Here is a 27,561-nt window from a genome sequence, read left to right as displayed (position 1 = left end):
ACCGTGTGCGAGCTCTCAAGGGTTAGCAACAGGAATGTTCCTGGTTGAGTGTTAGAGAAGGCCATATGGCCTTAACTCTGCCAGGTTAAATAAACCATTATTATTATTGTTATTATTATTATTATTATTATTATTATTATTATTATTATTATTATTATTATTATTATTATTATTATTATTATTATAAAATTTCCTTCATTACTAACATAGTAATGTACTACTTTCTGCTTACCTACTCTTTAAATATTGGCTTTGTCACTGCATATCACTGAGTTTTTGATAAGATTGAATAACAATGTTTACTCAACACATTTGAACATTCTGACTCAAAAAATAAGTGTGACGAACATAAGAAGTGCGACCATCATTGCTGCCTGGCAGTTAGCGAAGAATTACATGGTCTGTAAAAAATCACGAATCTGCAGTACCGGTAGTGTTCAAGATCGCATGATGTGTTAATTTATTCTGCCTCTGTGCTGAAACTAGCTGGCACAAAAAGAAAGGTGAATAGGCCTCTTTTTGATAGGACCTCATATATGACATTTTAATTTATCTTTGGCCAAACTGATGCAATGTTTTATTTTCTTACTGCTAAGCACCAATTTTTTACTGTTACAGCTGTGCTACTGACTTTTGTCAACGATCTGCAAGACAAGTGCAAAATGATCTCTTGGACAGTCACTCATCATTACCACTAATTTTCACATGAAATAAAAATAAAATACATAAAAGTAATAGTAGTCCCTATACTACTCATCAATTAGCTTGATGAGTTAATGACCGAATTTGGTATAATTTTCCTCTATTCAATACCTAATTCCCTTTTTTACCCTTTCCTATCTAGTCCTCTGACTGAAATCTTACTTTCTTCGACTCCGACGGTATTAGAGCATTCGAGACCTAGTGGTTCATTTCACTTTCCTTCCTACCTTTTCTACTTTTCTGTTCCTAGTGCTGACCTGCTATGGTACTAAAATCGTCCTCCAGTGGCTTAAGAAGCGGAAGCTGGTGATCAACAAGATCTCCCAACTAGGTCCAGTGGACCCGTCAACCAACAGCAGGTGTGGTCCTCCAGACATTCTGGTGGTTGTGTGTGGATGAAGTAGCCACCAAAACGTTAAAATATGGTGTTCACTTAAATCGGCTGCAACTTGCCATTTAACCACTCCAATATGAAATGAGTACCATTAAGGTAAAATTATCCGGAGGTAAAATAGTCCCCCAATCGGATCTCCGGGCGGGGACTACTTTAATGGTACAGAATCAACTAAACATCTTACAATGGAATGCTGGTGCTATAATATCAGCTACGAAGACTGAACTAGGCAATATACTTTCAGATAATAATGTAGATATCTTCATTATTCGAGAAGCAAACCTATAGAATTGGAATATATCAGTCCTCTAACTGTCCATTGTGCAACTCAAACCAAAAAATGGATTCGGAACACCTCAAAATCTGTGCTTCAGTTGCCGACCATGACAATATCTTTGAAAAATATTGGAGTGCAAGAGGTCACATGACTTTATTGTCAAATGCCTGGCATTAGAAAATAACAACAACAACATACTTCTCTATGCCTCCAAATTTTGGACTCTAAACAAAGCATGAACAGCTCCTAGAAGCAAGAAAAATTAAATTCCTGAGAAATATAGCAGGTTACACATCACTAGACACCTCTGACTGAGGTTCTGGCTGATATGTACATCTATTATCAGGCAGTGCATCTCACTTGACGATATGCGTCAGAGAAAAAAATAATTGTTTGTATACTTCTGAAGTCTGACTAGTGTAATATGTAGCTAGTCAGCGATGTATGCAATGGAAGGGGAAAGGAACTGGGTACACTACTCCATTATCTCCTGGTCTAGTTGTCTCATGAGTGATGCCTTGTTGATGTCACTTGTGGGGGCCAGACCAATCTTCGGACACTTGACTAAACAACATCACTAGATAAATAGTAATATAGTGTTATAAGATAAGAACTCAAGATATTGAAGTTGACCGATAAAATAACCAATATAGGAATTATAATTTGAGAGACCATGTGGACAAAATGACAAGATCACAAAAAAAAAGTACAAACCCATTGAAAGAAGAAATGTGAGACGACCAGTAAAAAGGTGGGCTCAACAATTCTGAATGCTCTCCTGAAACTGGAACAAGCACTTGAGGCAGTAGCGGCCGGTGATCGAAATTCTCGGTGAGGCCGGATGTAACTACATAGTTTAAGGCCTCCGATAGGAAATGTTTGTTCATGATATTAATTATTATTGTTATATTATTAATATCTTTATTACATATTATTATTATTATTATTATTATTATTATTATTATTATTATTAATAATAATGAAAAATAATAATGTCACTCACCAAATAAGTTATGCTGTGAGTTTGTTTTAGTGATTGTTTGAATGTGATGAAGCAACACATATCATGCTCAGCTGAAGAAGTATGTGTTGAAATTCCCCTTTCTTCTTCTTTTTTTTTCCTTTGACAGCAACAAACAAGGCCAACAGAAAAGTTTATTTTGCACCACATTACCACTTAACCATTTATGTTGCCCATACCAAGATGCAATAGAAACTCGCGTTTAAGATTATCTGTCAGAAAAATTGTCAGCGATGTCGTAGGTATCTCGGTAAACTGTCCCTTTATTTAAAACTTCCTTCCTTTCAATATTATTTCTTCTCGAAAACGGACACTCTAGCAATAAATTAATTATATCATCATTATTTCTCGCATTTGTGTTTATATTTTCCCGAGACACATAACAACATTGAATCACACTCACGACTGTACTACGAAGTACAATAGTACAACACCCTCGATTAAGTCATAAACTGAGACATAAGGAGAGAAAACAGTGTGGGTCTCTGCCTGCCAAAGAGCGTGAATTTTTATGTTATTTATGGCCTATTTAGGAAGACAAGACACAACCGCTATTCCCACCCTTCTATCCTCTCATGGATGGGAGGAGTGAAAGCTGACCAGGCAATGAGGCCAGACGAATTGTGCCTCAGCTACAGCTTTTCAAGTCCAACCTCAAAGCCTGCGAAAATATACGAACTGCAGAAGCGAGACCCGGCACGAGCGATCCTGGCCTCAGGAACAAATCTTGCTGCAAAACAGGTCTATATACATCACAAGCCAGACCCGGCACGAGCGATCCTGGCCTCAGGAACAAATTTTACTGCAAAACAGGTCCATATACACTACAAAGTTTTTAAATACTTCTACAGCGATATATGCTTCATTCAAATAACTAATATACTATATAAAAACACAGTGGCGGCTCGTGGGTATTGAATTCAAGGGGGCTGCATACAAAAATATACCATGCAACTTACTATATTTAAAGATTAGTTCTTGCCTTGTCTTGTAGGTTGCAAACTTTTGAATCATCCTCTCATTAAAATCCGATATGCCGTTTAACATAGCCTTTACAATGGAAAACATAGCTAATGCGGTCAGTCTCTCTTCTCTCATCGTATTTCTAAGATAGGATTTTACTCTCTTCAAACACGAAAAGCAACATTCTGGTTCGGAAATTGTCATTGGTATGGTGATAGCTATGCGTAGTAGTTCCACAACTTCTGAAAATAGGCCTGCAAGTTCTTAGATAGAAGAAACTGCAAGAGCTTGACTGCGTCACTGATATTTCTGAATTCTTGTCTCTGACACAACACAGTGAGTTCCGTTTTTAGTTTGTCTTTATCGAGCATTGGGAAAAGCTTCACATATACATTTAAGTCACTTTCAGGAAATGAGTTTTTGTAGCATTCAAATTTTTCTTGACACAGAAGAGAAGATAATATCAGATGATCTATGAACTGGAATTGGGTGTTAGCTTGTGTGAAAAAGAGGTCACACATTTCCTTGGCTGCTGAAACCCTTGTCTGAATCCCTTCGACCTTACGACGCTTTTTAGGGTTTTCATTTTCACAGATGTCGCTGCTCAACTGTGCACTGTTCCGTATTGTCTGTATGGCATTAACAAAGCTTGATATGCAGAGTCGGCCACGGTAGCATAGTCGGTTGCGGGTTCGATCCCGGCCCAGGTCGATGGCATTTAAGTGTGTTTAAATAAGACAGGCTCATGTCAGTAGATTTACTGGCATTTAAAAGAATCCTGCGGGACAAAATTCCGGCACTTCGGTGACGCTGATATAACCCCTGCGGTTGCGAGTGTCGTTAAATAAACCATAACTTAATTTTTATATGCAGATTTGAACCTTAGAAATATCTAACTGGCGATGTTGTAGTTGGTTGTATACTATATCTGCATGATATATCAATAAATGAAAAAACTGAGCCAGAAATTGAATTTAGGATCTTCAAGAGTACGCACCAGGGTGCTTGCCTCATTTATTGTGATGTTGTTAGATGTTTCAGATTCCATTATGGTTTGAAAACATTCTAGCAATGGCTCCTTCTTCTCATGAACAACATTTACTGTTCTTATTTTAAAACTCCATCTTATTGCCCCATCTGATAGAATTGTCTTTGAAACACATTAATCTAATACAGACTGTATGGAAATTGACAGAAGAAAGCAGGGATACTGGATAAATTAGCAAAAAATATGTGATCTTTTGTATTTTGTTTAGCGGCTCTTTCCATTATGAGATTCAACTGATGGGCACTTAATTTCACATTTCTCCTGAATTGTTAAGGTACTGAACTGAATAGACTGTAAATATTGTACAGAATTAAACATTGTTGCACTTGTTATACTCACAACATTAAAGAAAATGTATTTAAAACTGCGCGTTAGTCACAAGCTGCTGCGATTTTTGCAGCGCCTAGAAACTCTGGATTCATGGCCAGAAGCAGCAGGGGGAGGGGTAAAACTAAAGCGCAAAGCATCCGAGAGGAGACTGGCAGCTCCAGGGGAGGAAGTGGCTTCACCCATAATCCTTGTCTCTGGCTTCGCTCTGGCAGCACCAGGGAAGAAAGTGACTTCACTAACGATTGCGTGTATGTCAATGGGAGTGTAATTTAAAAAAATTCGAACCACTAAATAGGGACAGTATAATAAATGTATTTCACAACATAAAACGAGACAAGAACCACAAATATCTGTGGGTGCTGCAGCTCCGCAGCCCCTCTTCGAAAGCTGCCCCTGTAAAAACACAACATTTGATTTCAGTTAAGCCAAGTGACTGAGACCCGGCCTCACTTGCCTCAGTCAATCAGCCGCCATTGACTTGAGGCTTAATCTTTGTTGATGATGATTATCATAGCTTTGTTTAAAAAGTTTTATACGGTATGTTATCTTGTATCATTCAGGTTTCCTCTTTCAAAAAGTTTCGCCTTTCCATACTACACTTGTCTTACACTTTCAGTCTCTCTCAATCTTCTTTGTACTTGTTGTGAAAAATTAGTGAGTACATGAGAAACAAACACTCGTTGTTGTATAGTAAACTGAGAGACTTCCTTTCCAATCGCACAAACATCACACAAGAAATTCTCGCTCATACTGACTGCCAGACCCAACAAGAAACTTAAATTCTTTCCGTAGAGATCAGGTGAGACCAATTATTGTCTTGTGCTTGTTCTATGTTATCTTACTGTTATCTCAGGCCTTAATCTTAATGTGTCTACACAGCGTGAAGAGTGGGAAGAAATTCTGTTTAGCAGTAAGAAAATAAAATCAGAACACAGTATTTACAAAGTTGTGTTGCATAATTTATCAATTTTTTAATTTTATGTTTTATTTTGTAACATTGATAACAATATTCACTACTGATGTTTTCACAATATAGGCTACCGGTATTTTACAGGTATGGCATTGCTGGAACCCAGAATGTTCAAGGAGAGGAAGTGAAGAAACTAGATGTTCTGGCCAATGAACTTTTCATAAATATGTTAACTTCGTCTTTCACGACATGTGTACTGGTTAGTGAAGAAAACGACACGATGATAGAGGTATGGTTTTGAAAACAATACATAAAAGTTTAATGCAGATATGCTTATCTATCAAATGTAATTATCAATCACTACTTTTTCTTGTTCTAGATTGAAACAGAGAAGCAAGGAAAATATATTGTGTGCTTTGATCCTCTTGATGGTTCATCAAACATAGATTGCCTTGTATCAATTGGGTCTATATTTGGAATATTCAAGTAAGATACAATTATTCATTCATTCATAATTTTCTGCCCAAGGGCAGGTTTTTCACTACAAACTCAGCATTCTCTAATATTTCCTATTTTCTGCCTTCCTCTTAGTCTCCTCATATGATCCATATATCTTAATGTTGCTATCATCTGGTATCTTCTTCTGCTCTAAACTTTTCTCCTGTTCACCATTCCTTCCAGTGCATTTCTTCATAACACTTGATTTGTAGTATCATACTACAGTGAGATCAACTGGGGTTGAGTCTTGACAGAAATCAACATTGACAAATTTGCTGGTAGAGCATGTGATGATCTGTTTATGATCTGAACTTAAATTATTTTTAACAGTGTAAATATAGCTGGATAAAATTAATAACTTTTCTCCTATCCAGTGGCGTAGCCAGCGGGTGGGCCAGGTGGGTCCAGGCCCACCCAAAAAATTTGCGAATTTTTGCGTTTTATTTTAGGGAAAATACTCAACACTAAAAATAAACCATGGATCCAGAGCAATAGTTACAACCGATAGAATTAAGATAAGAAGTAAAAAATGCGTTGAAAAATATAATTTTGTTTTGTTGATTGTCGTTTCCAAACTTCTGATACAAGGAGCCTATTAAATCTTGTTTTATTGAAGTGGTAAAGCTATGAGTCACTATTACTGATTTACCATTTAACTTGGTTTGGTGCATGCGGCCGACAATCGCTAACCTCATACGTTCAAACCAACACATTGTTGATGCATATTTCTCTTTCTCTTTTGTACAGTAGGTAGTGTGCGGCAAAAACAAATATCTTCCTTTAATATCATCTCTTCATGATTATGTTAATTATATATATATATATATATATATATATATATATATATATTTTTTTAATGACATTAAAATTGCATATTCTATAGAGGTAAACGTAAAATTTTGCCACCTTTACATAAATTATCTCTGTATGGTATTGTGATTGTACTTTCATAAAATTAAAATTTGTTACTGTTGCACAATTAAGCGCGTGTGACAACAATGACAACGGCAGCACTGAATAAGTTAGTTAATTAAATTATATTTTGCTGTTTATTTGACCCATTACCATGTTATTGTTTAGTTTAGGTTCCGAGTGTGATGGTGGCATTGTTATAGGATCGGTCAGATTTTATATTGTTCTGTGTGTGTTCAATGTGACTGTGTTATATCAAAATAATGTTAATGTGCTGGCTTCAAGGGAACTCAGGAGGTGAACAGAATACAGTAAAGAAATTAAAAACCTGTAATGATGAAAATCCAACATCATCCAGTGGCAGCAGCAAAACTGTAAGTAAAGATTTTCCTTCCAGATCATGTTGTACCAACATAAGCTATAAAGCACCTGACAGCGCAGTTCAGCCAAATATTGACTTTTCTAGATGTACCATCAGTGACAGGGCCAGCTGTTTTAAAAAACAGTGGTACGAAAAATATAAACTGATTGATAAATGTTCTATTCTGATTGACTACATTTTGTTTTGCATGCTGCCACTTTTTAACAGTTCATTCTAAATCAACTCAAAGGGGAGATATGAATGTATTAACTGTAAGGGGCTACAGAGATTGGAAACATATTGGCACATTGCTCCAAAGCATGATACATGTGACTATCATAAAACCTCAACAGTGAAATACGCTGGTTGGCTCAGTGGCGTATACTGGTTAAAGGGTTTGGGCTACCGCTGACCCTATTATTACACAAAATATATCTAACAATTACTTTAATTTTAATTACTATGGTAAAACTAATAATACAAAATTATTACATTATGTTATATTATAAACTTTTTCTTTTGTAATTTCCTTGGGCTACCGCCGGTAGCCCCTGTAGCCCGCAAAATACGCCCCTGGGTTGGCTTAACGCCTAGATCATATTATATATATGATCTAGGGTGATATCAACAAGGCATCACTTATGAGGCAACTAGGCCAGAAGATAATGGGGTAGAGTGGCCAGTTCCGTGGATCTTCAAATTGTGTGTTAAACATAAACAAGGAACTTATAGAAAAACAGTGTTTCCTAGTGAAATCAATGAATATTAAATCAAAACATGTGTGTGAGCTATATTCTAAACTACAGAACTTGAGCATGGTTTTGGCATTACAGGACCTACTCCAAATTTTACAAATTATACTGATCTGTCCCATCACGACTGCATCTGCAGAAAGGACTTTTTCTGCATTACGATGAATAAAAACTTACACCAGGACAACAATGTCAAGCACAAGACTTTGTAATCTAGCAATTTTATCCATTGAGAGGTCCACACCTGTGGAGTAACGGTTATCGCGTCTGGCCGCGAAACCAGGTGGCCCGGGTTCGATTCCCGGTCGGGACAAGTTACCTGGTTGAGGTTTTTTCCGGGGTTTTCCCTCAACCCAATATGAGCAAATGCTGGGTAACTTTCGGTGTTGGACTCCGGACATATTTTACCGGCATTATCACCTTCATCTCATTCAGACGCTAAATAACCTAAGATGTTGATAAAGCGTCGTAAAATAACCTACTAAAATAAATAAATCCATCGAGAGGGAGAAAAGTTGGGACATGTTGAAGGACCCATAATCAGTGATCAGTGACGTGCAGTGCACCCAAGCATGGCTTGGGCAGCACTGATTGATTATAAGAATCACGATATCTACGTAAATTCATGATTAAACCTTCTGTTTATTTAATCATAAAGTTTTGTTAATTGTAAGTCGCGTGATGGGGCATACAATTCACATACTGTGGTCCCGAGCTGGCAGCAGCATGCCAGATGGAAGTTGCCATGACAACCCACGTCATCATAACTTCTAGCCAATGAGGGACGCCTCATGAGACTGTAGTAGATGCATATTCCTCAAGCAGCAGGTAGCCTGCCTGGGCTGGCTGTGTGCGCAGAGTCGAATGAGTGTAAAACGTACTGTTTCTCTAGCGTTTGCTTGTACCGGTACTTTGTAGTTACATTGTGTACGTATATATAAGTGCAATAAAAAGTTTTGATTATGTCTGGTGATAATAATTTAATTCAGCAACAAAAGAATATTACTCGCCATTTTCAAAATACCAATTACGAAAGATGCGATTGGCTTACTGAAAGTGTTAGGTGTAACAGACTATTTTGTTGGAATTGTTTGCTGTTTAGCTGTGATAGAAGCTCCAAGGATACAGCATGCTAAATACAGTAACTTAATTTAACTAAAGCAATACGGGATCATGATGTTGCTATTGCACATATTCGTGCTTCTAACGCACTCGCGACTTTTGGAACTGTGCATATTGAAACTGAGCTAAGTGACCAAACACAACAAAGTATTATTCTACATAATGAAAAGGTAACACGCAATAGAGACATTCTGAAAAGGCTTATAAACGCCGTTTGTTTACTTGCAAAACTAGAACTTTCATTTAGAGAAAACGGTGAGTCGAAAATGTCCAACAACAGCGGTAATTATTTAGAACTTTTGGACTACACTGCCCAGTATGACCCTCTTCTAAAAAGTCATTTGGAGACATCTACAGTAGTCAAAGGTGTATAAAATCGTATTCAAAATGATTTAATTGAATCTGTTGCCAGCGCACTTAATAAGGAAATTAAACAGCAATTACAGAAATCTGATTTTTTTGCCATATTAGCTGATGAGACAACTGACGTCTCGAATAAATCACAATTTTCTCTCATTTATCGATATACGATTGAAGGAAGGGTGGTAGAGTGGTTTGTGTGCTTCCGTGATGTAAGTGAGGACAAAACAGCTGCAGCACTTTCTGATCTTATTTTAAGACATATTCAAGACTTTTCAAACTGTAGTAAGAAACTTGTCGCACAGAGCTACGATGGAAGTGCAGTGATGGCCTCTTCATTACATGGTGTCAAGCTAATATTAAGGCGTCTTTTCCACAAGCTCTCTTTGTTCACTGCTATGCACACTGTTTAAATTTAGCACTGTCCCAAAGTGCTTCAAGTATTCCTGAATGCTGTATGTAGCGTTTTTTTCCAAATCATCAAAGTGCACAAAATTTCTTGATGAATTTCTGGGTCGATGATTACCACATGTTTCCCCAACAAGATGGAATTACTCGTCACGACTTACCAATACTTAGAGTAGTATTTTATAATAGTATTTTTAATTTTAGGCAGTAGTTGCAGTAGGCCTAATCTTATAGATTTTGTAGAAAAAAAAATTGGTACCAAATACCAACGTATTTTTATAATTAGTAATGTTATAAGTATTTGAATCAAATATAAATAGTAAGAAGGAAAAGAAAACTTGACTACGCGGCTGCTTGGGTAATCTGTTGGGCCATCACACATCACTGTCAGTGACCGACAGATTCGTTGCTAGGAAATCTTGACGGCTCCAGTTCACCTTATGAAGTGTTTGTATAGGTATGCCTTTCATGATTGTGTATCATAATTTTTCATGTTATTAAGTAAGACTTCCGGGAATGAGTTTCAAGAGAATTGATGCAGGGGTGTTGTTAGGAGATGGGTCAGGTACTTTCTAAACCCCGTGTATCTTACCCACCCAAAATAATTAGTCTGGCTATGCCACTGCTCCTATCTAATGGATTTTCATGAAACTTTGTACAGTAGTTACAGATAACATATTTGTTTTGTATACAAACTCTCGTTACGTTTGTGTAAAAGAAACTACCCCATTACAGGGGGTAAATTTAGACAAAATTTTCAATTTTTCTTCTATCTAACAGATTTTCATCAAACTGTTTACAGTAGTTATAAGAAAACTTCATCCTTCTTAGGATACAAGCAAGGACATTTCATGTATATTGTTGAAACTGTGATCTTATATCATGGAGACCTGACCAAGGATCGATATTTGTTTTGTATACAAACTCCCATTACATTTGTGTGAAAGAAACTACCCCATTATAGGGGGTGGGTGAATTTAGACAAAATTAATAACTTCTGTCCTATCTTACAGATTTTGATCAAACTTTGTACAGTAGTTACAGGTAACATATTTGTTGTGTATACAAACTCTCATTATCTTTGTGTAAAAGAAACAATCTCATTATAGGGGGTGAATTTAGATAAAATTAGTGACTTTTCTCATATGTAATAGATTCATCAAACTTTATACAGTAGTTTTAGGTTACATGTTTGTTTTGCATACGAACTCTCATTATATTTGTATAAGAGAAACTACCCTGCTATAAGAAGTGTATTGAGACAAAATTAATAACTTTTCTCCTGTGAAATTTTGTATAGTAGTTACAGGTAATATATTTGCTTTGTATACAAACTCTCATTATGTTTGTGTAAGAGACACTACCCCATTATAAGGGTGCATTTACACAAAATTAATAACTTTTCTCCTATGTAACAGATTTTAATGAAACTCTGTACAGTGGTGACAGGAGCATATTTGTTCTGTGTACAAACCCCTATTACTTTTGTGTAAGAGAAATTATCCCATTACAGAGGGTGTATTTAGACAAAGTTGTATGTATGTGTAAGTATTTATATTGGGTATACACCCAGTGGCAGTGACATATAATATACAATAATATTACAATGAAAATTACAGCAATAAATTACAATAATTACAGGAATAAAATTACAATAATTACTAGCAATAAAATAACATAGAGGGAAGGGAGAGGGGGAGAGAAAAATCAATTCTCTATTTTTAGAGTTGCTATTATTCTGGTTACAAAAATACTGTCTTTTTTTTCTAAAATATTGGGGATATTATTTGCATTAAAAAAACTATCCACTACATCAGTGGTTCCCAACTTTTTTCGACTGATGACACACTTTACTGAACATCCACTATATCGCGACACACTTATTTGTTTTTATTAATAATAATAATAATAATAATAATAATAATAATAATAATAATAACCAGTGCTTTTCTTCTATAGAAAAAGGTGGTGGAACTCTGTGTAGAATATTTTATAACGGGCGAGAAGATGATTACTGTCTTTTTAACCTCCTTTTCGTTCAACTAAAACTTTCAAGTGGAATTCAAAGAAAAATTATATTTAAAATGTACCGTAGTTTCGATAATTCGATTTAATGATGAAAAAAAAAAGTGCCGGAAGCCGTTCAAGCACGTTCCGCCAGTAAAGAAGCACTGATAACTTCTACGTGAAGTCTGCGCTTGGTGGGCTGCACAAAATTTCTCTATACGTTGCGTGCCCTTACAGTTGACAGGCCAACACGTAAATCATTTTCAAGATGAAGCAGTCTATTCCTTTGTTTAGATTTCACTATTTTCATGGTAGAAAATGCAGATTCACACAATTATGACGTTGAAAACGGCAGTTATAAATATTTTTTTAGTTTATTCGGCACTATCGACTGGTTTGACAAAACATTTCCATAAAAGACACTTGGGATATTGTTTATATTCATCGCCACGCCATGTAAAACCATATTGCAAGTATTCATCACCATATTTACGAAACGGCAGTACATTTTTATGAACCCTGAAGGGAATTTTCGCTCACATTATTTGAATTAGTACTGCTGTCATCTAACGCAGAGCTTGATTTAGATTGTCTTTTTAGAAATACAAATTTGTCCATGATAAGATCTAAATAAAGCACTTTTGATAAAATAGTCGCACTATTACCTGCTCACATGTATGTACTGAAACTGACCAATATGTTCTGACGATTCTAAACTTTGTTTAGTGGGAAGAGTAAACAAATTACTAAGCATTGTTGCAGGTGTTCACTTTCATTCGAATTATCGCCAGGCAGAAAAATTAAACTGAGTATTGTTACAGGTGTTCACGTTTCATTGTAAAATCTGTGTCAAAATAAAATATACCATATCAAAGACTTCGTTGTAAATAAAAAAAATGCGTTGTAGAGAGACTTTATGGATTGCATAAAATTTAGTTTTCAATTTCACACTCCAAAGGGCTGTGCGACACACTGGTTGGAAACCCTTGCACTATATTGTACCAGTACATAAAAAGTTAACAGCGAAACTGAATATATCATTACAATCTTATTCTCGTAGTTATAAACAGATAGGCTAGTCTGATTGATTTAAACATACATAATATCACTTAATAGAAGATTTAAATCATGCCCTGTCAAGCAACAAGAACAACAAAGCCCCGAGAAGACTTAATAAATACAGAATTGGATATTTTAAAGTAGAAAGGTGCAAAGTGCCAAAATCATAGAAAGCGAAATTTTTACGCAGAAAAGTGCAATGTGCCTAGGAGGATGATGTATGAAAGAGGTTACATCCACTTGTGTTTCATAAGCGAGATATTTAGATGTTACGTTGCCAGCACCATGCAGTTTCAGATGGTAAGCGCCCTCTTGAGCTGCATCATAGAAGGGCAGAGTGTGCACAAAATATTAAGAAGACTGATACCAGTCTTTCACAGTTGCCTGATAGTAATGCTTGTTCCCTTGCAATGGATCTTCAACAGGTCATGTTTGTGCCCAAACTTACACACAGCGAAATGTTTTACAGATGTCAGCTTTCGCGTTATAACTTTGGAGTTTGGGGATGTGATACAATGCAGTCTTACATGTGTATGTGGGATGAAAGCATCGCGAGTAGAGTGCCAGAGTAGAGATTGCCTCGTGTCTGCTAAAACTGATCAATATCGACATAATAAACGAGAAGAATCTGATAATCTGGAGCGATAATGTGCAGCTCAAAACAAAAACCGTGTAATGATTTTCATGTATCTCTTTTTAGTTGCCATTGTTTTATTTGAGCACATAGAACAACGTTTCCTTCTCAGTGGCCACATTTCTTGCAATGTGATTCTGATTTCGCTTTGATTAAGAAACAAGAGAAAGTGACAAAAGCCTTCATTCCTAGTGACCTGCTTAAAATCGTACAAGACTCTAAAGTTGTAAAACCATTTCAGACAGTTCCAATGCTAGAGTCAGATTTCCTTAATATCCAAGATGTTGCTGAGCAACTAATTTTCATAAAGAACTTGAATATTTCTAAGACATGTTGCATTCAGTATGATGTTAGTAAAGCAGCTACCTAGTGTTTCTGTGAAACATTCCCATGATAATGAAGCACTGTATACCATTAAAGTGCTTAAAAAGAAAAAAAAAACATGAAAGATGTGCAGTCAGCCTTGTTTCAAGTTAAAGTGCAAAATAGGGAAATTACTGAAGAAAAGAGGGGGGATCTACTAGCAATGACTCCGTATCTTCCAAATGAGGAGCATAGGCAGTTCTACAGGCAGATCTGTGAGTAAAAATTGCTCCACAACAGGAAAAAATAGGTATTGGACTTTGCACCATTCTACTGCAACTGTACCCATTACTTAAACCTTTTCACAATATGTATTATATAATTATATATGGAGAAATAATGTCTTTACATACCACTATTATTAATGAGTAAACACTGTACTATTGCAGTAAAAAAAACATGACACAAATATGTGTACAATTATTCTTCGCTAATATGTTTTCACGGGATATCAGCCGAGTTACAATTTTGCTATCTCTGCAGCCATCTTCAGGGAAGTTATGTCTGGACAGAAAGTCGTGGGTTATATAGATGTTAGGCTGTTTCAGGTGATATGGGATTGGCTGGCCGATGGCTATTTTACACTCAAATTGCTTATCGAAAAGAACAGAGAAGTCAATATGGAGACACATTTTGCTTTTATTGATTTCGAAAAGCCTTTGACATGGTAAACAGGATTAAATTACTTGAAATTTTAAAGAATGATAATGTCTCTAATCAATTAATTACAGCAATATTTAACATATACACAGAAAATTACAATGCAGTGTAAGTCGGAGATGAAATTACTGATTGGAAACCAATTAACCGAGGAGTATGCCCAAGGCTGCTGCTTATCTCCTACACTATTTTTACCGGTAATATATGTAAATGCATTAATACGAGAATGTAAACAGAAACACCTTGGCAATATTTGTATCAACAGAAATTTAAATCTGGATGTGTTGCTATTTGCAGATGACATAGTGCTTTTTGTAGATATGGAAGATGGCTTACAACAATCTACTTATCAACTTCAACTCTTAGCCGAACAGTATGATATGAAAATCTCTAAAAGTAAAACAAAAGTTATGGCTTTTAAAGGAAGATTACATATTCGTAACAAAAACTGTGTTTATAATAATATTGTTGAACAAGTTTCCTCATTTAAATACTTAGGATATCATGTTAGTTATGGCAATGAAATTGATATATCACTTAAAATTAAAAATTATAGTAAGTCCATGAGAACCATTAATAGAGTTTTTAAACCATCTTTAGTGCAAATACATACGAGAATAAAACCTTATAAAACCTTAGCGAGACCAGTGCTTACCTATGGGAGCAAAGCTTAGATTATATGTGAAAGAGACATAAGCAGAATAATAGCTAGCAAAATGAAGTTCATGAGAAGAAAAGCTGGATACACAAAGTTAGACAAAAATAAAAATGTACATATCCTTCAAGAACTTCAAATCTCTTCGGTTATGGATCATATAACTACATATAGAAATAATTGGCAGCATTACCTTCAGCGCATGGATCAATCCTGCATCCCTTGTCAGATTTTGAATTACCATCCAAGAGGAAAGAGATCTTTAGGAAGATCACTCAAACGATGGCACAAGACCGTAACATTCCACCAGGCCTAATACATGGGAGGAAGATGATGATGATTATATCATTCATCAATCATTCTGATATTTTTGGGAGGAATGTACTTACTTTAGATAAGAAGTGTTTTCTTTGGTGAAGTCATAGAAATCCATGCATGAACACCCTGAATTGACTTCAATTTGAAGCAATGCTTTTATCATATTTACTTGTAGCTTATTTCTTTCAGATGTCCAAATGGTTTTTATCAAAGAAAACTCTCTCCATAGGTGCAGAAGTTCCTGGGAGACAGTACACAAATTCTAAAATTTTCCCAAAATTGTTACATTTCGTTTCACTTTCTTTTAATTTATTGAACATTTCAGGCCACAGATTTACACTTTTCAGTTCTGTGTTCGAGTCACTTTCTTTTTCATTCTTTTTCTCAACATCTGCTTTTGGAATATGTATGATAAGACTTTCTTGTGTTAAATACTAACATACCTTGTTTACATGTTTCGACCTATTATGGGTCATCCTCAGAACTGGTCATTGCTGGTCTTGGCGCCTCTTGTTTTGTTTCCTGTGAGGGTGTGTTCGTGTGGTGTAAAGTGGAGTCAAAGAGTGTGTGTGTTCTGAAATTGAGTTGTGTTGTAAGAATTTCATTGGGGTGTGTTTTTGTGTGTCTGTATATTTTATATTGTTCTAGTGTGTTTAGTTTCTAGCTTTTTGGTTGGATGTGGATTCAGGAGCACCATCTCATTAAAAAAAGTTTGTCAAAGTTGACAGCAGCATTAGGATTATAAACAAGTAAATTTATAAACTCAGTTGATTTCTCGATCCAGTGTAGGCCTAATTCAATCCAGAAAAACTACTCAACACCCTCAAAACTTCTTTTCAGAGTTAGAGATATGAAATGCACTGGTCATAAAAGTTTAGAATATTTTCTTGCATATCCTCTTTTATTTGACCTTCCGTGTTGCCAGTTTCTGTTTAGCTGTCTGGGGGAAGAATTTACGTTTTTTCCCGGAAATGAGTTTCGTAATCTGTAAATGCAGTACTGTGGTATCTTTGAATCCAAATGTACAAAACAGTGGCTATTAATATTAGTTGCTATTTAGTACGTAAGTGGGTGCCATTTTTTTTAAGGATGTAGCAAATACTAATTATTATTAAGCTCCTTTCTGAGCCCGAACGAGAAAATAAGGACATTTCGTCACTTTCTTACTTGTATGATATGGATATGGACTCAGATCTTAAAATACAAATTGTCCATACAAAATACGGACATATGGCAACCCTATAATTGTGTTGTCATTGAGCACTGTGCTACAATCCGCATCTTTATAATAATTGTACAGAGGGAATGATTTGAGCTAAAATTGTTTTTTTTTTCAAGTGCACTTAGAAATTCATTCTCTTTATATCTGGCAAGCTAATAGATTTCAGAATAAAATATGTCCAAATGCCAATTGTCTTCCATGATAGTGATACTCCTTGACTAAGCATTGCTGCACTCCTCTGATTTGCAGGATCTGTGAAGCCATTGAAGGTCATGTGCAAGAGGTTTGCCTCGTAGTATAATTTGAATTTAACAAGCAAGTGCAAACAGAAGAAGCATTTTAAATTATTTATACAGGAAGGACAGCACCTTAGAGGTCCCATACAGCAACCACAAATTTTATATTCCAATTTATCTTTAAATGACTCCAGTGAATAAATAAGTTTCAACTGTTATTCACTTCTCCCACCAAATCATCCCATACATACTCAGCACTCTGCAAGTCTTTTTGTTCTTAATGATAGGAATTGCCATTGTTCTGAATGAGCTCTTTCTTTCTAGCCTTGATGTGTGGCTCCCTTGAAGTCCATCTTTCATTGGCCCAAACAAAGGGAGTGACATTAGACCCTGACATGGTGGAAGTGGCAGGGCAGTCGATCAAAATTTTCATTATTTAATCAAGATCCAGTGTGCCACCTGTAGTTTCAAGTTGAAATACATATTGTTTTCTTCTGTTCGAACTAGTTTCTTACATTTCAATATGACGAGCTTAAATTATCATACTGTATTGTTCCAAGACGTCCACAAGAATTACTTTATTCTCCATGATGCAAGGATGATCTAATTTTGGCCAGTCTTTCTGATCACTTCCTGCATCACCCACACAATTACACTACTATTTCATAGTGGTGATATAAACTGTCTGTTTCCCATTAAATTTCTTAAAATGCTGTTGATTTCAATGAGCGTAATGTACTCTCCACCCAAGAATTTTAACACTTATTACTGCTTGCAGAATATGGACGGAAATACTTAAATATTTACAGGGCACAGCTGAAATCCGCTTTCATAATTATACCCGAAAGATAAAGAAATAAGAGCCTTACTTTCGAAGTACCGGTAACACAATTTAAGAACAGAAAATGTTTATTGGGAGATTTTTCTGTTTTTAGGAAAGTGGAGGATAGAAAATGCACATTACAAGATGTTCTGCAACCTGGGCATAAGATGGTGGCTGCAGGTTATGCTCTTTATGGATCTGCCACCATGATGGTTATTTCTATTGGAGGACCAGTCAATGGATTTACATTAGATCCTGTAAGTTGTTATATCATTAATGTCATATTTAAAGAAGCATTATACTAGAAAAATATTTGTTTATACTGTATATTGTAGTCAATGCATATTTAAATATAGCTGCGAAAATCGCATCCTTAGAGGATAAGGTATTCACTAATAAAAAAGATTGGAATACATATTTCGTTCTGTAAAAGTGTGACATCATACTCCAATCTGCTAAGTGAGTGATTTATTGTTGGTGTACGTGTTTATGGTTTTTAGAACCAGCTCATTCTCGTTAGGTTTAAATAATGTTATAATTTTATTATTATAAAAAAATACCTTCCCACAGTGTGTTTGAGTGTGTTAAAGGGGAACACTACACAAAATAACAACTTATTAATATTAAATGACTGACACCCTATCCCATTATCTCCTGACCTACTTGCCTCATAAGTGGTGCCTTGTTAGTATCACTTGTGAGGTTCAGACCTGTCTTCGGACAAACAATTATTAAATTAAAGTTTTCGGCCGACCAGCAAAAAGGTAGATACAAGAAATAAAGGAGCCGCAACGGGCTTAAAGCCTACAGCTTGAAGCAGAAGAAGAAGAAGAAGTTTTCGATTAAACATATTCAACAATGGCTCAATTTCTTTCTTCTTCCACCGTGTTCTCTTGCAATCAGCTGTAAAAATGTTTGCATGACATCATTGAGCCGATAGTCCAGGTTTGTCATTATTGCTTGTATATTATATGCACATGCGCGACTGTAGTAATTCAGTTTCTGTGAGTTTAATTTCATTCAGTTAAAATTATTGTTAATTGAATATGCCTTTTTGGAGTGTTTTTGATTGTTCTAATAATAACCACCAACCTTGGTAACAAAAAGCTGGGAATATTTCTTCATAGATTTCCTAATCGTAATTCCTCACCGACATGGTTTAGAAATTGGAGGGGATATTGCAAATGGAAACATTTTAATCTTGGACCTGGAGCTAGATTATGTTCATTAAATTTCACTGAAAATGACTGACCAGACCCAATTATTAAAAATGAATGAATATACTTCTAGACTAAAACCCCGGCCTATGCCTAGTGTGAAGTGTGAAAATCATAAATTTAAAACCAAGTATTAATAATAATACTCCAAATCATTGTGTTGGACCATCAACGACAAAACAGATATGATCTGAGAAATATAAAAAAAGTAGAAAATGAAGTTAGTCCAACAGAGTTTAGATAACGAATAAGAAACTATAGAAGACAGACAAACCCCTTGCTATGTTTGTCGAACCTTCATGAAGAAAACAGCATAATATGTGTTCTGGAACATTTTTCTATTATGCAGAATTTCCATCCTCGGTGCTTTAGCTATAGCTTATTCGGATACAAACGAGATGAATTTAGATGACAATTTATGTGTACAAAGTAATGAAGAAATGAGTGAATGTGAGTTTTGTAGTGACAATAACGATGTGAACAGTATTTGATCAGAATGTAAATAAGTTTTCTGCTCCAGTAATTAAGCAGCAGTGAAAAAATGACAAAAGAAAAAATATAATGTATGAAGAATTCCGGGAATGATATTTGTCTAGCAGGGATGGACAATACGACTCACTCGGATAATCTGCCTGTGACATAATCTACCATGGATATGTGTACAGTGCTATAGTGGACTATCAACTAGTCCACTATGATAAAGAGCGAGTTAGAGAGATCTATACGAGACATTCCATGTCAAATCTAATAAAATCAGGTGATAATTTACTTCAGGGGCTTCGATTTTTTAAAATTTTGTCATTGTATTCTAATGGATAAAATATAATGTAAGTATAATTTTGTTTGCCAGAGAAAAGTATATTTACTTATTAATTGATTATCAAAATTCTCAAATTTCGCACGCATCTCTTTATATAACTAACAAGGGAAGTACCCCAGCTTGAACGGGTAAAACCGAGTTTAAATGCGTTTAAAATACAGAGCTGTGCTTGTTCTACCACCCATCAAGGTTATTTATCTGTAAAACTCCGCAGTCGTATACAATCAATGATTGAAGAATAACGAATCTAATGACTAGAGAAGCGGAAATCGCTGAAGAAACAACCCCATGTAACAGACAGTTATGACAAGGAGATCCACAAAATACATAAATGAGGTATTATGTGGCAAGAAGCTACACGACATTTGCTTTAAATAATATACGAGTATAGGGTATTTCAAAAGTCAGTTCAAACATTATACCGCTATAAATATTATAATATGAGATAAGGAAAAAACAAGAACATCACAGTGTTGGACAAACAACGGGGTTTATAAAACATTGGGAAGATGTTCGCCGTACTCTTGTTCAACGTACAGGTTTCTTTCTGTGACACCATGTACAGCATTTTACAGATAATGTCGTGGAATATTGGCAATTTCTTGCGAGATGGCATCTTTCAGTTGCAGTAGGGTTGTTGAATGTATCAGGAAAACTCGTTCTTTAAGGTAACCCCACAACCAAAAGTCGGCAGGATTGGAATCTGGAGATCACGAAGGTCACATTGTTGGAAAGTGCCTACTGATGACTTTGGTCGGAATATTTATAATATTTATAGCGATTTAATATATGAACTGACTTTTGAAATATCCTATATATTAACATATGCAGTGCGTACCTGTCCGTATATCCCGAACTAGAAGATGCTGTGTTGTGGTACGTTCTTCCCTTATTCGTCACAGAGTGCAAATCTGGAGTTTCAATGAAGTGATTAAAATACAACGGAATGGAACGGTATGTACACTTGACAAGGGCAACATGTGAACATGCTACATGATCTTCGGTGTATCTGCACTGCAATAGTTCAATATCACAAGCCACAATGATCACACTATCAAATGATTCAACAGGAATATCAGCTTCGTAACTGGATCTTCTCCACGAAATATTAACATGGATCTGTACCTTGGTGCAGAAAGTTGGTTGTAGATGGCAGAGTGAAGGCGGATGATGAAATATCGATAATGTAACGTGACCTGCAGTTTGTCAATTTGTAACCGTACAAAATCAACAATTTTGCAATGTAGTTTGTACCGTCTGAAAAAATATATACACCCGGAGGTTGGCAGTATTTGGTTGTCTTTGATGGCAGTATCTGTAACGTAGTATCCTTGTTGGGGAAACATTCTTCTATCAGACTGTAATCTTTGTGTCCTGACCAGAAATCACAAAGTAATAGACCTTTTTTCACAAACATGTTCACCGAGGACCGAATGTAAAAAGCTTATCGTGTGCTCTTCGATCATATTTTCATTTTTACTCGCTTCAACATGGATGTTCCGTGGACAAATTTCTGCTATTTTCTTTGCAAACTGTGGACCAAACATCCCTTGTTTCCTGCAAATGTAAAGCTTGCTCGCTAATCTATCATCCATGGACACTGCCACATCTATTATGTAACTGTGTGTGGAGCTATAAAAAGACTACCACACCAGCTGTTGATTTTTCACCTCTGTGCGATAGTGTTTAAGAAGACGATAGTTCTTTAAAAAATTGGTTCTGATCATTATTCCACACGCATTGCTTAACTATGTTTTTGTCTTTAATGAACATGTTCACATCTACCACAAATGTTTCTGCTTTGTGCCTAATGTAGTGATATGCCTGGACGAAATATTATATTCTTCTCTGAAGCCGCTGGCGAAATGCAAAGAAGCTTTAAATTGTCCAGAGCAACTACTGCAGCAGCTTCCAGAGCCCATGCTTCATTGTGCCAGTAGTTAACTACTGATCATAGTCTCTGGCTCTGTCAAACTGTGGTCTTACAGTCTTTTTTACAGCCTTCACATTTGATGTTTTGTTTCCCTTGAAGTCTTGCATTTTGCGTGTCACATAATCCAAAATTACCTTGCAGTTGGATTTGAAACGAATGCAGCTGTAACTGTTCATTAGTTTCCTGTAAGAATTGTAACCGCGATTAAAATAATCATAAATATTGTCCAATGTTAGATCATCAAGACACTGTAGCACACTAGGTCGTGGTATTTTTTAGAGTGAAAGTAAGTATTCACTTTGAGTTCCAGTTCCTTTATTTGCTGGAGAGGACGTTCCAGAACTGTTGGAACTCTCATACCCATGTGGTGTTTCCTCTCCGCCATCAGACTCACAATCACTATTCCTATCCAATATGTCGGTATCTACTTCTGATAATTCCCGGTAGTATGTTTGCATTATAATGTCACGTAACATGCATGGAAACGGCTCATCCTCACTCCAATTACATCCTCATTACCCGGTATGTAAGTTCGACGTACCTTTTCACACAGCAGGTAAACAATGTTCAGAGGATTAATTGACTTCAGCCTACTCATGTCTGCCGTTAGTACGTGCACTTCACTATTGAACACCTCAATGGTCTCGCTCGTACTCTCTGTACAGATACGACGTAGTGAGGCTAGTACGCTATCTTTCAGATGGCGATAGCGGTCGCACACGTAGTTTTACAGACGAATGGCATTGATAGCTATTCGAACAGGTACAACATTATATTTTAAACGCGTTTACATTCGGTTTTAGCTGTTCGAGTTGGGGTACTTCTCTTGTAAGTATATTTGTGCAATATATATCAATTTGAAGCTAAAAGTAAGCACTTTTTTCTACAATTTCTTTCGTCAAATTTAAAATGTAATGTGAAGCGTTATTATGCATTTTATTTTTTATGAAATTATATTTTAACCTCACCAGAGCTTTAAAATTCTGGAAAAAAAAAAACATGTAATTCCTTCACTTCTATTACATGATACAGTAGAACCTCTATTATCCGTGGTAATGAAGGGGGTGGATTGAACTGTTAATTGAAAAAATTGGATAATCCGTACCATGAAAAGTTTTCATAAACTAAGTACATAATATTTTCGTAATTTCCTCCATGGTCTTTTCTTTTAATACGCTAGGTAGTGGCTCAGAAGTTCACTAATTTAAGTCTGTCTTTTTTTTTTTTTTTTTACAATTTATGTTTGATTTTTCGATAAATCGTTATTAAAATATTATTTATTGTACTTAAGTCTGATTTTCAACGACGAGTTTTTAATGGTCAAGGGAACTCCTTATGACGAATGCCTGTGGAAAGATAGGAATAGTACAGGTCTCATGTTGTAGATTTACTAATTTTACACAGTTTATATTTTGTTTTTCATTAGCCTAAATCGCGCACAGTTGTAATTCCTATCTCGTATTGTGATGTGAGATGAACCACATTTTCTCTTTTCCCAAACCACTGAATACTTGCACTTTTTTCTGTAGTATTTTTTTTTTTTGACACTTGTAGAAGACATTTTGCATAGAAGTTAAACAGTATGGCCACTCGAAGAGTAGGCCATAATGCATAAGGGTAAAGGTTTGTAAAAAAACACTGCAGAAAAATTTCGTACTAATATAATGTACAATACTTGATATTTTTTCTGCGAGAGAGAAAGACAGTCGGATAATCCACCAATCGGTTAATAGGATAACGGATAATCGGGATTTTATTGTACCACGAAATTATAGGATGGAATTGCTTTTAGTTCTATCAGGATTAAATTTCTTTGGGTGCGCCACACAGATGTGTAGATCGCCGGATGCACATCACTGACTCGACATGCACAATGATTAGTTAACACTTTTAATTAAATATTACATAGTTCAGACTTTTGCACAAACACAAATTATTCATGAAGTTCATTACAAATAGAATTAAAAAAACCACAATGGAGTAAAACTCAGCATATTAATCTGAATAAATATGGACATATTTCCCTCCATTTTCAAAAGAGTACTGCTTTCGATAGTGGAATAAAGGAATGGAAGTGCCGCGTACAGTACTTGTTTTATTTTCTCATATCTAAAGTTCAGAATTTCACCATGTTATTTGTGTTGATTATCAGTCAAAAAATTTAAAATAAATGTTTTCAATATTCTTCTGAGCCCAGATAAATAGTTCTTTAGGTATTGTGATGGGATCCTGGCTTAATTGGAGACTGGCCTTTGCCTCAGTCTTTTACTGGCACTTCCAATGTCACTGTCACGACTTTTGTCTTGTTTTTCGTCTGCAGTAGTCTCTTTCGATGTTATTAAATACTTTATCTCTAAGTTTAATTTTTATTTATTTTTTTTTTTTAATTTCTGACGCAGATAATGTTTTGGACTGAGTTTTCTTAATGGGACTTTCCCCTATTGACACCAAGCTTTCATTAACAATGGATATGTTGGCCCTTTCCTTAGCTTCTTTTACAGAAATCGTACCAAGTGAGTTTCTATCACACTTTCATCACTTTGTGCACTTTTATGGCATTCGAGTTCACAAAGATTTTGAGAACTACTCCCCAGTACACACAACTCACTACTTACATGTTCAGGGTTAGGAAGTTTTGAAATTCTTATCCGACAAATATCACACACTTTCAGTTGATACGACAAATCAATGTTCTCCAAATTCAGTTTCACTAGCATGGCACGTCACATGCTGCAAAGAAATTCTCTTTTTAAATTTGTGATTTTTTTCATTGAATGGATTAAAAAACGCATCATACCGACTTCTGTTTGTGACACTCATTATTTATTTATCTATTTCACTGAGTAGGCCTATTCCATACAACCAGCAAAATAAGATTTAAACTGGACGAAATATTCTCTGTGAACAACAAAATACATGAAATACTGGGATTTCTTAGTTTCGATTCTTCATTCCTCTTGATCTTCCAACAAGGGAGCCATAAATATTTCAAGGCCTTTGCATAATCATAAAATTCTAAAAGCATTTTAGGAAACCCTCCTCTACCCTTTTTGTGGCAGGCCATGAACACCAAGCAGTTTGTCGATTGCAGTGTGTCTCAAATAAACATTTCATATACTGGTACTTGTAAAAGAAATTGCACTTTAAAACTTGGGTGGCCATTAGAACAAGTAACAAGGAAAATGCTAGTATTTTTTTTCTTAAGATGTTCAACATATTGTAAATTTTATACTAAACAACAATGTAATTTTATTATTTCAACAATTACTCTTCACTTTCTACAATTTAATTCTGCTCCCGTCAACAATGGGATTTGCTCTCCACACAGTAACACAGTATTCGTTATTGCACTCCACAGACGACAATGACAATTTACTTGGATTATTGAGAACAACAATGAACTGTTAATTTTTACTAATGTTCACAAAGCACTATTTACAAATCAGAACTGTCAGTTCACAGTTCTTCTAGCTCAGTCACTCGAGTTCACAGTATCTCGAACCCCAGACCTTAGAGACAGTCCACTGAACTTCGAACTCAGGTCCCTCCAACTGCGGTCCACTGCACTCGAACTCAGGTCTTCGGTTGCTCACACAGTTGCAGACACACACTCAAGTCGAACTCCGGTACACAAGACTGGCTGGCTTGCTGTCCACTGACTGTAACAACACTGGCTTACTGACTGACTGTCTGTTCCTGCTCACCTGCGTGTCGTAATTTATAACCTAACTACAATGCTAGAAATTTCCATGGGTGTCCAGATTTTCATTCTCGAATAATCTGTTGCGCTGCTCCTCCCCTCTCGGCAAGCACCAGATGCGCGCGCAACCTCCCCTCGCCGCGTCGTAGTATACTGCCCCTCTGCCCTCTCGGCTGCCGCCACACCTAAGTGACCAACGTTTCGTCTGCTGCGCGCCCTGTCGGACACGCGTTCGAATCCTGACGCAGCTGTCACATTGCTCCCTCCTTAGGGCTGCTCGTCCCAGGCAGTCCATTGGTAGGTTGCTAATCGGTCCAGATGCACCACTGTCATCTTCCCTCGGGGTTGTCGCTGGATGCGGTACACCACGTTGTTGATCCGGGTCACCACGCGGTATGGTCCATCCCAGGCACGCTGCAGCTTTGGTGATTTTCCTTTGGTCCTGGTAGGTCGAAACAGCCACACCAGGTCGCCCTCCTGGAATCCTACAGAGTTGGCTAATCTGTCGTAGCGCACTTTCATCCTGTCGCTGGCCATCTTGAGGTGCTCTCTGGCCAGTTTGTGGACTCCATTCAACTTCTCAGTCAGTTCCGCCACATAGTCAGTCGCTGGCTGGTCGACGCTGGGTGGCGTGCCAAACAGCAGATCACAGGGCAGGCGCAGCTCTCTCCCGAAGACCATGTTTGCCGGTGTCATTCCTGTCGTATCATGGACCGAAGCTCTGTAGGCCAAGAGGAATAGTGGGACTCTGGCATCCCAGTCTCGTTGATGGTTGGACACCACCTTCCGCAGGTGCTCTTCCACGGTTTTGATGTAGCGTTCCACCATGCCGTCGGACTGTGGATGGAGGGGAGTGGTCCTGGTTTTATGCACCCCCAAACACTCGAGCAATTCTCCCATCAGGTTGGATTCGAAGTTGCGTCCCTGATCGCTATGCAATTCCCGGGGCACCCCGAATCGGCAGATGAAGTTGTCAAGCAGCGCGTTTGCCACCGTCGAAGCCTCTTGGTTGGGAATCGCGTACAGCTCTGGCCATTTTGTGAAGTAATCCATGGCGACTAGCAGGTAGCGGTTCCCTCGATCCGTGACTGGGAACGGTCCAGCAACGTCGATGGCAATCCTCTCAAAAGGAGCTCCCACGTTGTACTGCTGCATGGCTCCCCTGCTGCGTGTCCTTGGTCCGCGACTGGCTGCACAGATGTCGCATCTTCCGCACCATTGTTCCGTGTCGGTTCTCTGATGCAACCAGTAGAACCTCTGCCTTAACTTGTCCAGCGTCTTGTTGGCTCCCAGGTGGCCTCCAGTCACGCCAGCATGCGTCTCCTCCAGCACTTCTTTCACCTTGCTCTTGGGCAGGGCAAGTTGTTCTATGCTGGTCCTTCCATCGGCCGACTCCCAAATCCTCTTCAGGATACCGTCCTTGACAGTGAAGGATTCCCACTGGGCCCAGTAGCTCTTGTAAGTGGTGCTACGGTTGGCGATATCGGCCCACACTGGTCTCTGGCCGGACTTCACATCACGCAGTAGCTGTCCAATGTTTGGGTCCTCCAGCTGCTCCCTCCTTATGGCGGCGTTATCCCATCCTGGGCTCGGCTGGGCGGCGATTGCTCGGACTGCGTGGGCGCCATCTCGCTCTTCTACCTTCAGGCAGTGTTTGCAGCCATCCGGGCACGGGCGTCGTGATAAGGCATCAGCGTTGGAATGTTTCTTCCCTTGGCGGTGTTCGGAGGTGAAGTTGTACTCCTGCAGTCGTTGAACCCCTCCAGATTCTTGAAGCCCAATAGCCAGGTGAGTGCAGAATGGTCTGTCCTCAGATGGAATTCCTGACCATACAGATATTTGTGGAAATGCTTCAG

General features: G+C 37.1%; 1 protein-coding gene across 2 annotated transcripts in view; it reads left to right on the top strand.

The window, feature by feature from the left end:
• fbp (fructose-1,6-bisphosphatase) overlaps window positions 1-27,561 on the top strand; it is a 205,803-nt gene that overhangs the window by 136,527 nt on the left and 41,715 nt on the right. For both annotated transcript variants that reach the window (XM_069823866.1, XM_069823864.1), the window contains exons 2-4: window positions 5,790-5,934; window positions 6,025-6,131; window positions 18,148-18,292. In XM_069823866.1, coding sequence (XP_069679967.1) covers window positions 5,790-5,934; window positions 6,025-6,131; window positions 18,148-18,292 — 397 coding nt within the window. The remainder of the gene's footprint in view (window positions 1-5,789; window positions 5,935-6,024; window positions 6,132-18,147; window positions 18,293-27,561) is intronic.

This window comes from Periplaneta americana, chromosome 4 (genome assembly GCF_040183065.1).
Source record: "Periplaneta americana isolate PAMFEO1 chromosome 4, P.americana_PAMFEO1_priV1, whole genome shotgun sequence".
Taxonomy (NCBI): domain Eukaryota; kingdom Metazoa; phylum Arthropoda; class Insecta; order Blattodea; family Blattidae; genus Periplaneta; species Periplaneta americana.
Note: the sequence above shows the minus strand (reverse complement) of the source record. Positions and strands in the feature narration are given on the sequence as shown.